Source organism: Chiloscyllium punctatum, chromosome 10 (genome assembly GCF_047496795.1).
Source record: "Chiloscyllium punctatum isolate Juve2018m chromosome 10, sChiPun1.3, whole genome shotgun sequence".
Classification (NCBI taxonomy): domain Eukaryota; kingdom Metazoa; phylum Chordata; class Chondrichthyes; order Orectolobiformes; family Hemiscylliidae; genus Chiloscyllium; species Chiloscyllium punctatum.
Genome location: NC_092748.1, coordinates 119848509 through 119861958, shown reverse-complemented (window position 1 = coordinate 119861958; position 13450 = coordinate 119848509). Strand labels below are relative to the sequence as shown.

Here is a 13450-nt window from a genome sequence, read left to right as displayed (position 1 = left end):
GAAGCAAAGTATTCATTAAGGACCTCCCCTACCTCCTCTGACTCCAGGCACAAGTTCCCTCCACTATCAGTCCTACCCTCACTCTGGCCATCCTCTTGATCCTCACATATGTGTAGGATGCCTTTGGGTTTTCCTTAATCCTACACGCTAAAGCTTTTTCATGCCCCTTCTAGCTCTCCAAAGTCCATTCTTCAGTTCCTTCCTGACTACCTTGTAACCCTCTAGAGCCCTGTCTGATCCTTGTCTCCTCAACCTTAAGTAAGCTTCCTCCTTCCTATTGACTAAATGTTCCACATCCCTTGTCACCCAAGGTTCCTTCACCCTACCATCCCTTCCTGGTCTCAGTGGGACAAACCCATCCTGCACTCACACCAAGTGCTCCCTAAACAACCTCCATATTTCTGTCGTGCATTTCCCTGAGAACATCTGTTCCCAATTTAGGTGCCCCAGTTCCTGCCTAATAGCACTGTAATTCCCCCTCCCCCAGTTAAACACTTTCCCATACTGTCTGCTCCTATTCCTCTCCATGAGTATAGTAAAGGTCAGGGAGTTATGATCACTATCACCGAAGTGCTCTCCCATTGAGAGATCTGACACCTGGCCTGGTTCGTTGCCAAGCACCAAATCCAATATGGCCTCCCCTCTAGTCGGCCTATCTACATATTAAGTCAGGATTCCTCCCTGGACACACCTGACAAAAACTGCTCCATTTGGACTAAGTCGGTTCTAATCAATATTAGGGAAGTTAAAGTCACCCATAACAACAACCCTGTTACTCCTGCACATTTCCAAAATCTGCCTCCCAATCTGCTCCTCCGTGTCTCTGTTGCTATTGAGGGGCCTGTAGAAAGCTCCCAATAAAGTGACTGCTCCTTTCCTGTTTCTGCCTTCCACCCAGACTGACTCCTTGCCGATCTCCCTTTCTGCAGCTGTGATACTATCCCTGATTAGCAATGTCACTCCCCCACCTCTTTTGCCTCTCCCCCCTACTCCATTTGAAACATCTAAACCCTGGAACGTCCAACAACCATTCCTGCCCCTGTGATATCCAAGTCCCCGAAATGGCCACAGCATCATTGCTCCAAGTACTGATCCATGCTCCAAGTTCGTCACCCTTATTCCTGATACTTCATGCATTAAAATAGACACTTCAGCCCATCACACTGACTGCAGCTTTGCCCTCTCAACTGTCTATCCCTCCTCACAGACTCTCTCCATGATGTATCTGTCTGTACACCAGCTATCCTGTCCTCTGATCCGGAGCTCAGGTTCCCAACCCGCTGCCAATCTAGTTTAAACCCTCCCGGAGAGCTCTAGCAAGCCTCCTGCCCAGGGTAGTGACGCCCCTCCAATTCAGGTACAACATGTCCTTCATGTCCAGCTCCCACCTTCCCCAGAAGGCATCCCAATGGTCTAAGTATCTGAAGGCCTCCCTCCTACACCAGCCTCACAGGCACATGTTCAGCTGCACTCACTGCCTGTTCCTAGCCTCACTACCCCGTGGCACCAGTAACAATCCGGAGATAACTACTCTGCTCGTCCTGCCTTCCAGCTTCCAACCGAACGCCCTATATTCGGTTTTCAGGTCCTCCCCCCTTTTCCTGGCTGTGACACTGGTCCTGACATGTACCACGACTTCACGCTGCCAGAATCCTGGCCGCTGTGCTCATTCCCTCCCCCCAACAGTATCCGAAACGGTATACTTATTATTGAGGGGAACGGCCATTGGGGTCCCTGCACTGACTGCCTATTCCCTTTCCATCTCCTGCCAGTCACCCCAGATACCTTTAACTTGTAACTGAGGTGTGACGACCTCCCTGTAACTCCTCTCTATCACCCTCTTCGCCTCCTGAATGATCCGAAGTTCATCCAGCTCCAACTCCAGTTCCCTAACGCGGTCTGAGAGGAGCTGGAGTTGGGTGCACCTCTGATTGGGGAGGTCAGAAGGGACCCTAACGGTGACCCTTACCTCCCACATCCTGCAAGGGGAGCATGCACCTGCCCTCGCCTCCATCCCCTCTGCTCTTGATTGCCAAGAGAAATTAAATACATTTTTAAAAATCCTTACCTTACCAAACCTCCAACAACTTCAGCTGTTGTTCAAAGTTGCTGCAGTGAACAGAGCAACAGGCATTTTGTCTCCTTTTCAAAATGTTTACAATAATTCCTCAAAAGATGCTTCAAAAACTCGTCATAGAGATGTACAGCACAGAAACAGACCCTTCGGTCCAACCTGTCAATGCCAACCAGATATCCCAACCCAATCTAGTCCCACCTGCCAGCACCCAGCCCATATCCCTCCAAACCCTTCCTATTCATATACCCATCCAGATGCCTCTTAAATGCTGTAATTGTACCAGCCTCCACCACTTCCTCTGGCAGCTCATTCCATACACGTACCACCCTCTGGGTGAAAATGTTGCCCCTTAGGTCTCCTTTATATCTTTCCCCTCTCACCCTAAACCTGTGCCCTCTAGTTCTGGACTCCCCCACCCCAGACTTTGTCTATTTACCCTATCCATGCCCCTCATAATTTTATAAACTTCTCTAAGGTCACCCCTCAGCCTCCGACGCTCCAGGGAAAACAGCCCCAGCCTGTTCAGCCTCTCCCTGTGGCTCAAATCCTCCAACCTTGGCAACATCCTTGTAAATCTTTTCTGAACCTTTTCAAGTTTCACAACATCCTTCCTGTAGCAGGGAGACCAGAATTGAACGCAATATTCAATTGAACGCAATGGCCTAACCAATGTCCTGTACAGCCGCAACATGACCTCCCAACTCCTGTACTCAATACTCTGACCAATAAAGGAAAGCATACCAAACACCTTCTTCACTATCCTATCTACCTGCGACTCCACTTTCAAGGAGCTATGAACCTGCATTCCAAGGTCTCTTTGTTCAGCAACGCTCCCTAGGACCTTACCATTAAGTGTATAAGTCCTGCCCTGATTTGCCTTTCGTAACCTCACACCTCACATTTATCTAAATTAAACTCCATCTGCCACAGATAAATGTCAACACTGACACAAAGAAGAACGAGGTGGATGTTAAAGGACCAGGCAGAGGTGGAGAGGTGCAGGAAGGGAAGTCAGAGCCAGAGGTTACTTGTCTAGACAAGTGATCACAAAGCCCCAGGGTCATGCTCTGGGGCAATCAGTTCAAATCCCATCACAGTGGCAGGTGGAATTTTAATTCACTTCATAAATCAGGAATTGGACATTAGTCTCAGTGATGGTGCCCACGAAATGGCCTCGGGAAATCTGATGATTAGATTAGATTCCCTACAGTATGGAAACAGGCCCTTCGGCCCAACCAGTTCACCCTGACCCTCTGAAGAGTAACTCATCCAGACCCATTTCCCTCTGACTAATGGACCAGCACTAGGGACAATTCAGCATGGCCAATTCACCTGACCTGCACATTTTTGGACTGTGGGAGGAAACCGGAGCACCCGGAGGAAACCCACGCAGACACAGGGAGAAGGTGCAAACTCCACTTAGACAGTTTCCCAAGGCAGGAATCGAACCTGGGACCCTGGCTGTGAGCCACCGTGCCCACCCCAAGTCGAGAGCGTGGTGCTGGGAAAGCACAGCAGGTCAGGCAGCATCCAAGGAGCAGGAAAAATCAACGTTTCGGGCAAAAGCCCTTCTTCAGGAATCAACTCAATCTCCTTTTCTGGAACTTGGCAGCAACAGTGATTGAGCGATGAGCCAAATAATCCTGAGGCATGTTCTGAGAGAGAGAGAGAGAGAGAGAGAGAGAGAGAACGAATAGTTCGAAATTATATCTGACTTAAAGAATCTGTGAGAGCCCGAAAGGGCTTTTGCCCGGAAGGTTAACTCTCCTGCTCCTCGGATGCTGCCTGACCTGCTGCGCTTTTCCAGCACCACACTCTAGGGTCTGATCGCCAGCATCTGCAGTCCTCACTTTCACCTCCATGTAACTCCAGACCCATAGCAACGTGACTCTCAACTGCCCTCTGAAAGTACCACAAAACCCAATAAATGCTGATTTTGCCTGTCACTTTTGTATCCACTGAAAGCATTTTCATACTAACAGAGCTGTGAGGAAGGCTGTTCCTGGGTTTTGATCCAGTGACAGTGAAATTGGAGCAGAATCTGCAGCTTGGCCTCCTTCCTCTTTTATGCCAAAGGCCTTTGCAATGAAGATCAAATGAGAATTTGCCGTCTGGAGAGCTGACTGATCCTGGCTGTCCAGCGTTTGAGCTGTGGGACTGTTGAACTGCATGGCTGACGAGGGTTCGAGAGCCTGGATCAATGATTAGCAAGCACCTCACTGACTGGGAACTGGCACTGGGGGCCTAGACCAAAAGCAGCCACTGAGATAGTTCAGAGTCAAAACTGGTTTATTTTGGATAGAGTGGGTTGCGTTGTGACATACAGAGACACCTCTCCAAAGCCTCAAGGGCCTCCCGCAGACTCTGAAAGTCAGATATAATTTCCATCTATTTTCTCTCTCACTCTCTTGCGCTTTCTCTCTCTTTCTTTCTCGCTTGCTCTCCCTCACTCACTCTCTCTCTCTCTCTCTCTCTCTCTCAGAACATGCCTCAGGATTACTTGGCTCATCACTCACTCACTCCTTGTTGCTGCCAAGTTCCAGGAAAGAAGAATGCTTGATTCAAGTACCCACTTCCCCCTCGCAGGCTCCTGAACAAGCAAACACTGACACCTTATGGCAATCTGCTCACCCATGCAGCTCCTCAGTGTTACCTCCGTCCTGTTCCCCCACTCTACACTCACACGGACTCCTCACCAGTTTCTCGCTGTCACCTCTTGGAGTCTGGGTCTCAGACATCAGCAGCTTTCTGGTTGGTCCACTACAGAGTGCATCACAACATGGGGGCTTGTTCGAGGATATGCACACTCAAACGTTAACCCTTACAGTCACCATGGCATACACATACAAAAAGGCACATTCACACACACACACACACACACACACACACACGTACACACAAACATATACACATACACGTATACATACACGTATATACACACATGTACACACACACATGTACACACACACATGTACACACACACACACACATACATTTTTTTATTCATTTGTGGGACATGGGTGTCGCTGTCTGGGCCCAGTATTTATTCCCCGTCCCTAGTTGCCCCTCGAGAAGGTGGGGGTGAGCTGCCTTCTTGACCCGCTGCAGTCCATGTGCTGTGGGTAGACCCACAATGCCCTTAGGGAGGGAATTCCAGGATTCTGACCCAGTGACACTGAGGGAACGGTGATATATTTCCAAGTCAGGATGGTGAGGGACTTGGAGGGGAACTCACAGGGGGTGGTGTTCCCATGGATCTGCTGCCCTTGTCCTTCTAGATGGAAGTGGTTGTGGATTTGGAAGGTGCTGTCTGAGGATCTTTGGTGAGTTTCTGCAGTGCATCTTGTAGATAGTACACACTGCTGTTACTGAGTGTGGGTGGGGGAGGGAGTGGGTGTTTGTGGATGTGGGGCCAATCAAGCGGCTGCTTTGTCCTGGATGGTGTCGAGCTCCTTGAGTGTTGTTGGAGCTGCCCCCATCCAGGGCAAGGAGGGAGTATTCCATCACACTCCGGACTTGGGCCTTGGAGATGGTGGACAAGCTTTGGGGAGTCAGGAGCTGCTGCATGATTCCCAGCCTCCTGTAGCTGCTGTGTTTATGTGGTGGGTCCAGATGAGTTTCTGGTCAATGGTAACCCCCAGGATGGTGACAGGGGGGGATTCAGTGATGGTAACACCATTGAGTGTCAAGGAGTGATGGTTAGATTGTCTCTTATTGGTGATGGTCATAGCCTGACATCTGTGTGACGTGAACGTTACTTGCCCCTTGTCAGCCCAAGCCTGGATATTGTCCAGATCTTGTTGCATTTGAACATGGACTGCTCCAGTATCTGAGGAGTGGGGAATGGAGCTGAACATTGTGTAATCATCGGGGACCATCCCCACTTCTGACCTTCTGATGGAGGGAAGGTCATTGATGAAGCAGCTGAAGATGGTTGGGTCTAGGACACTCCCCTGAGGGACTCCTGCAGAGATGTCCTGGAGCTGAGATGACTGACCCTCCAACAACCACAACCATCTTCCTCTGTGCCAGGTATGACTCTAACCAGCGGAGAGTTTGTCCCCTGATACCCATTGATTCCAGTTTAGCCAGGGCTCCGTGATGCCACACTCGGTCGAATGCAGCCTTGATGTCAGGGACTGTCCCTCTCCCCTCCCCTCTGGAATTCAGCTCTTTTGTCCATGTTTGACCCAAGGCTGTAATGGGGTCAGGAGCTGGGTGACCCTGGGGGATCCCAAACTGGGCGTCACTGAGCAGGTTATTGCTGAGCAGGTGCTGCTTGATAGCTCTGCTACTGACCCCTTCCCTCACTTTACTGAGGATCGAGGGGAGACTGATGGGGCAGGAATTGGCCGGGTTGGATTTGTCCTGCTTTTTCTGTACAGGACATACCTGGGCAATTTTCCACATTGTCGGGTAGATGCCAGTGTTGGAACTGGACTGGAACAGCTTGGCTCGGGGAGAGGCAAGTTCAGGAGCACAAGTCTTCAGTCCTATTGCTGGAGTGTTGTCAGGGCCCATAGCCTTTACAGTATCCAGTGTCTCCAGCTGTTTCTTGATATCACGTGGAGTGAATCGAATTGGCTGGAGACTGGTGTCTGTGACGCTGGGGACCACTGGAGGAGGCTGAGATGGATCACCCACTCGGCACGTCTGGCTGAAGGTTGGTGGGAAAGCTTCAGCCTTAACCTTTGCCCCGATGTGCTGGGCCCCTCCATCATTGAGGAGAAAGTGAGGACTGTAGAGGCTGGAGATCAGAGTGGTGCTGGAAAAGCACAGCAGGTCAGGCAGCATCCGAGGAGCTGGAGAATTGACATTTTGGGCATAAGCTCTTCATCAGGAATGTCACTGATGAAGGATGAAGAGATTATGCTCGAAATGACAGCTCTCCTGCTCCTCGGATGCTGCCTGACTGGCTGTGCTTTTCCAGCACCATACAGTTTGACTCTTCCACCATTGAGGATGGGGATATTTGTGGAGCCTCCTCCTCCAGTGAGCTGTTTAATCATCCCCCACCATTTACTATTGGGTGTGGCAGGGCTGCAGAGCTGGAGAGACACAGGAAGAGAGGAGACCTGACCGAGGTGTACGATATAATGAGAGGATAGGTCGAGTCAATAGCCAGAGACATATCCCCAGGGCAGGATTGACTGGCATGGGGGGGGGGCGGGGTCATAGTTTTAAGATATCAGGAGGAAGGTATAAAGGAGACGTCAGAGGAAGGTTCTTTACACAGAGAGTTGTGAATGCATGGAATGCGTTGCCAGCGGTGATGGTGGAAGCAGAGTCATTGGGGACATTTTAGCGACTGCTGGACATGCACATGGTCAGCAGTGTGTTGAGGGGTGTGTAGGTTAGGTTATTATATTTTAGATTAGGATTAAACCTCGGTATAACATCGTGGGCCTAAGGGCCTGTTCTGTGCTGTACTTTTCTATGTTCTATGTTCTATTGGTTGTGGGATCACTCAGCTCTGTCTATCACTTGCTGTTTATGCTGTTTGGTGTGGAAGTAGTCCTGTTTGGTGCTTCACCAGGCTGACACCTCACCTTCAGGTATGCCCGATGCTGCTCCTGGCATACCCTCCTGCACTCTCCATGGACCCCCTGGCTTGATGGGAATGGTTGAGTGGGGGATATGCTGGTCCAAGAGCTTACAGATTGTGCTGGAGTACAGTTCTGCTGCTGTTGATGGTCCACAGCACCTCATGGAGGCCCAGTCTGGAGTTGCAAGATAGTGTCATAGAGATGTACAGCATGGAAACAGACCCTTCAATCCAACCCTATCCATACCGACCAGATATTCCAACCCAATCGAGTCCCACCTGCCAGCACCCGGCCCATATCCCTCCAAACCCTTCCTATTCATATATCCATCCAAATGCCTCTTAAATGTTATAATTGTACCAGCCTCCACCACATCCTCTGGCAGCTCATTCCATACCCGTACCACCCTCTGTGTGAAAAAGTTGCCCCTTAGGTCTCTTTTATATCTTTCCCCTCTCACCCTAAACCTATGCCCTCTAGTTCTGGACTCCCCGACCCCAGGGAAAAGACTTTGTCTATTTATCCTATTCATGCCCCTGATAATTTTGTAAACCTCTATAAGGTCACCCCTCAGCCTCCGACGCTCCAGGGAAAACAGCCCCAGCCTGTTCAACCTCTCCCTGTAGCTCAAATCCTCCAACCCTGGCAACATCCTTGTAAATCTTTTCTGAACCCTTTCAAGTTTCACAACATCCTTCCAAGTCTGTCCCATTGAGCACGGTGATAGTGTCACACAACCCAATGGAGGGGATTCTCAATGTGAAGGTGGGACTTTGTCTCCACAAGGACTGTGCGGTGGTCACTCTTACCAATACTGTCAGGGACAGATATATCTACAGCCGGCAGATTGGTGAGGATGAGGTCAAGTCTGTTTCTCCCTCTTGTTGGTTCCCTCCCCACCTGTCCCAGACCCAGTCCAGCAGCGATGCCCTTTAAGGACCTGACCAGTTCGATCAGTAATGTTGCTGCTGAGCCACTCTTGGTGGTGGGACAGTGAAATCTCCCACCCAGAGTACTCTCTGTGACCTTGTCCCCCTCAGTGCTTCCTCAAAGTGTTGTTTAACATCGAGGATACCGATTCACCAGCTGAGGGAGGACAGTAGGTAATAATCAGCAGGAGATTTCCCGCATATGCACAAGCAGATAAACAAACAGAAAGTTCTGGAATCCACATTATCAGAGGGATGTGTTTACCCTGGAAAGGGTGCAGAGGGGATTTACTAGGAATTTGCCTGGGCTGGAGAGTTTTAATGATGAAGAGAGACTCAGCAAGTTTTGAGAAGATTTGAGAAGAGATACTGGCCAGACTGGGGACGAATTACTGCAGATGCTGGAATTTGAAAATAGCAAATGCTGGAGAACACAGCAAGTCAGGCAGCATCCATGGAGAGAGAGCAAGCTAATGGGTCCAGTCTAGATGGGTCTTCATCAGAGCTGACATTAAGTGTGGAGGGGACAGCATTTATGCTGCAGTTCAGGAGGAGATGGGTAGTGGGCGTAGAGTGCTGATGAAGAAAAAGTCTCGATAGTTCAGATTAAGTGATCGGAATGTGGAATGGCAGAACGATGGTGGCGTGTCTAACTGCCAGACTGGGGAGGGGAGATGGTCCACGTTGGGATGGGCAGTGGGGAGAGAGGACATGATAACGAGCTAAAAGAAAGGGAAGGAGTGGGAATGGGCTCACAATTTAAAAGTGCTGAACTCCAGAAGTGTGTAAAGTGGCCAGTGTGAAGATGAACGAGCCATTTGGATACAGAACGGGCTCAAAGGTAGAAGACAGAGGGTGGTGGTGGAGGGTTGTTTTTCAGACTGGAGGCCTGTGACCAGTGGAGTGCCACAAGGATCGGTGCTGGGTCCACTACTTTTCATCATTTATATAGAATGTAGAACATAGAACAATACAGTGCAGAACAGGCCCTTCAGCCCTCGATGTTGTACCAACCTGTGAACTATCCTCAGCCCATCCCCCTACACTATCCCATCATCATCATCCATGTGCTTATCCAAGCATTGTTTAAATCTCCCTAATGTGGCTGAGTTAACTACATTGGCAGGTACGGCATTCCACACCCTTACCACCCTCTGAGTAAAGAACCTGCCTCTGACATCTGTCTTAAACCTATCATCCCTCAATTTGTAGTTGTGCCCTCTCGTACAAGCTGACGTCATCATCCTAGGAAAAAGACTCTCACTGTCTACCCTATCTAATCCTCTGATCATCTTGTATGTCTCTATCAAATCCCCCCTTAGCCTTCTTCTTTCCAATGAGAACAGACCCAAGTCTCTCAGCCTTTCCTCATAAGACCTTCCCTCCAGACCAGGCAACATCCTGGTAAATCTCCTCTGCACCTTTTCCAATGCTTCCACATCCTTCCCGAAATATGGGGACCAGAACTAGACACAGTATTCCAAGTGTGGCTGCACCAGCATTTTGTATAGTTGCAGCATGACATTGCGGTTCCAGAACACAATCCCTCTCCCAATGAAACCTAACACACTGTATGCCTTCTTAACAGTACTATCCACCTGCAATTCAGGGATCTCTGTACATGAACGCCAAGATCCCTCTGCACATCCACACTACCAAGAATCTTTCCACTGACCCAGTACTCTGCCTTCCTGTTATTCTTCCCAAAGTGCATCACCTCACATTTAGCTGCATTGAACTCCATTTGCCACCTCTCAGCCCAATTCTGCAGTTTATCCAAGTCCCCCTGCAGCCTGTAACATTCTTCCAAACTGTCCACTACTCCACCAACTTTAGTGTCATCTGCAAATTTACTAATCCATCCACCTATGCCTGCGTCTAAGTCATTTATAAAAATGACAAACAGCAGTGGTCCCAAAATAGATCCTTGAGGCACACCACTAGTAACCGGGCTCCAGTCTGAATATTTCCCATCAACCACCACTCGCTGCCTTCTTTCAGAAAGCCAGTTTCTAATCCAAACTGCTAAATCACCCTCAATCCCATGCCTCTGCATTTTCTCCAAAAGCCTACCATGTGGAACCTTATCAAAGGCTTTACTGAAGTCCACGTATACCACGTTAACTGCCCTACCCTCATCCACATTCTTGATCACCTTCTCAAAAAACTCAATGAGGTTTATGAGACATGACCTGCCCTTGATGAAACCATGTTGACTATCTGCAATCAAATTGTTGCTTGCTAGATGATTATGTGACATGTACCTATCCCTTTCCATCACTAAACTAAATGTAACCGAATTATGGTCACTCTCTCCAAAGTGCTCACCTACCACTAAATCAAACATCTGGCCTGGTTCATTACCAAGCACCAGATCCAGTGTGGCCCCTCCCCTCTTGTCGGCCCTACGACATACTGTGTCAGGAAACCCTTTTGTACACATTGGACACAAACTGATCCTGATATAAATGATTTGGATATGAACATAGGAGCTATGGTTAGTAAGTTTGCAGATAACAACAAAATTGGAGGTGTAGTGGACAGCGAAGATGGTCACCTCAGATTACAACAGGATCTTGACCAGATGGGCCAATGGGCTGAGAAGTGGCAGATGGAGTTTAATTTAGACAAATGCGAGGTGCTGCATTATGGAAAGGCAAATCAGGGCAGGACTTATACACTTAATGGTAAGGTCCTAGGGAGTGCTGCTGAACAAAGAGACCTTGGAGTGCAGGTTCATAGCTCCTTGAAAGTGGAGTCGCAGGTAGATAGGATAGTGAAGAAGGCATTTGGTATGCTTTCTTTTATTGGTCAGAGTATTGAGTACAGGAGTTGGGAGGTCATGTTGCAGCTTTACAGGACATTGGTTAGGCCTCTGTTGGAATATTACATGCAATTCTGGTTTCCTTCCTATCAGAAAGATGTTGTGAAACTTGAAAAGGTTCAGAAAAGATTTACAAGGATATTGCCAGGGTTGGAGGATCTGAGATACAGGGAGAGGCTGAACAGGCTGGGGCTGTTTTCCCTGGACCATTGGAGGCTGAGGGGTGACCTTATAGAGGTTTACAAAATTATGAGGGGCATGGATAGGATAAATAGAGAAAGTCTCTTCCCTGGGGTGAGGGAGTCCAGAACTAGAGGGGCATAGGTTTAGGGTGAGAGGGGAAAGATATAAAAGGGACCTAAGGGGCAACTTTTTCACACAGAGGGTGGTACGTGTATGGAATGAGCTGCCAGAGGATGTGGTGGAGGCTGGTACAATTACAGCATTTAAGAGGCATTTGGATGGGTATATGAATAGGAAGGGTTTGGAGGGATATGGGCCGGGTGCTGGCAGGTGGGACTAGATTGGGTTGGGATGTCTGGTCGGCATGGACGGGTTGGGCCGAAAGGTCTGTTTCCATGCTGTACATCTCTGTGACTGTATAAGATGTTGCGTGTCCAGTATGCGATGTGATTCACTGGAGACTGCAGCGTGCCGAGGACAGATACATGGGCCTATGAGGAGCTTTTCCTCATCAGCACCGTACACATACCACCTGCACACATCACATCAGCTCTGATGAAGAGTCATCTCAACTCGAAACGTCAGCTTGCTCTCTCTCCATGGACACTGCCTGGCCAGCTGTAATCTCCAGCATTGCTTCTTTTGATCAGACTAGGGTGGTTTTTCCCTTACAGCAGAGGAGGGGACAGCATTGAGATGGATAAACTGATGACGGTAGCCAGGGAGGAATCTTTCCCCTTGGGGGACGGACTAATTCCAGAGATGTGGGTTTAAGGGAAGGGGCAGGCGGGTTAGGGGGAAGTGAGGATACCCCTTTATCCCCTGAGGAGGGAGAGGTGGGATATCTGAAACTGACTACCTGTGAGGGTGGGAGAGGCAGGAACCCTCATCACATTGAAGAGGGATTTCAATGTGCCCCCCGTCATATCAAGGCACACGAGGCTATGGGCCAGGTGTTGGTTGACTGATACACACCTGATGGGCCGAAGGGCCTTTTTCTGTGTTACAGACCTCCACAGCTCAATGACACAGAACCATTATCAAATGTTCACATTTTCTCATAGTGAGAGAGAGAAGCAAGTTTGCTTGTGGATCCCAATTGGGTCAAATTCCACATTCCTCTTCGCTGCCAATCAAGCGGCTGCTTTGTCCTGGATGGTGTCGAGCTTCTTGAGTGTTGTTGGAGCTGCCCCCATCCAGGGCAAGGGGGGAAAATTCCATCACACTCCTGACTTGGGCCTTGGAGATGGTGGGCAGGCTTTGGGGGAGTCAGGAGGGGAGTTACTCTCCGCAGGATTCCTGATCTTACGGCAGTCAGATGCTATCTGTTGGTCATGAGAATCACATGGAAAATTCTTAATACTTGAAATATCCACCTCAATAAAAATAGCTTATATTTTCCATATCTTATAGTTTTATGTTCTCCCGGTTACTGTCCCCAGTGGGACAGTGAGGGACAGCACAGGGTTAGATACAGAGTAAAGCTCTCTCTAGTTTGATTGATGAGGAAATTAGTGAACAGCATTGAATGTGTCCTTGTATAACACAATATTTGGTGTAAGATGCAGCCTGTGTCGAGATAGATTTAGAAATCCATTGGAACTATTGATTAACTGATTGTTGTTTAGGCACTGATCTGATTGGAATGGTTTGTTGATTTTCAGATGATGGGAAGATATTCTATGGGAGTGGAGTGGGGCATCCATTCGGCCCGCGCTGTTACAAGGGAGATATCATGGGCTGTGGAATCATGTTCCCACGGGATTTCCATCTGGACAGTGAAGGTGTGTATTCCCCACAATGTGGGATCCCGTTCACTTTGTACACCCCGAATCCCACCTCCTCTAAAGTACCCTCCCCGCGTTCCCTATTCTCTCCCCTCCCAATCTCC

The 13450-nt window shown here is 49.0% G+C and overlaps 1 protein-coding gene across 1 annotated transcript in view; it reads left to right on the top strand.

Moving 5' to 3' along the window:
• Nucleotides 1-13450, top strand: part of LOC140482503 (SPRY domain-containing protein 3-like) — an 815899-nt gene that overhangs the window by 791449 nt on the left and 11000 nt on the right. Inside the window, exon 9 of the mRNA XM_072580049.1 lies at nucleotides 13224-13343. Coding sequence (XP_072436150.1) covers nucleotides 13224-13343 — 120 coding nt within the window. The remainder of the gene's footprint in view (nucleotides 1-13223; nucleotides 13344-13450) is intronic.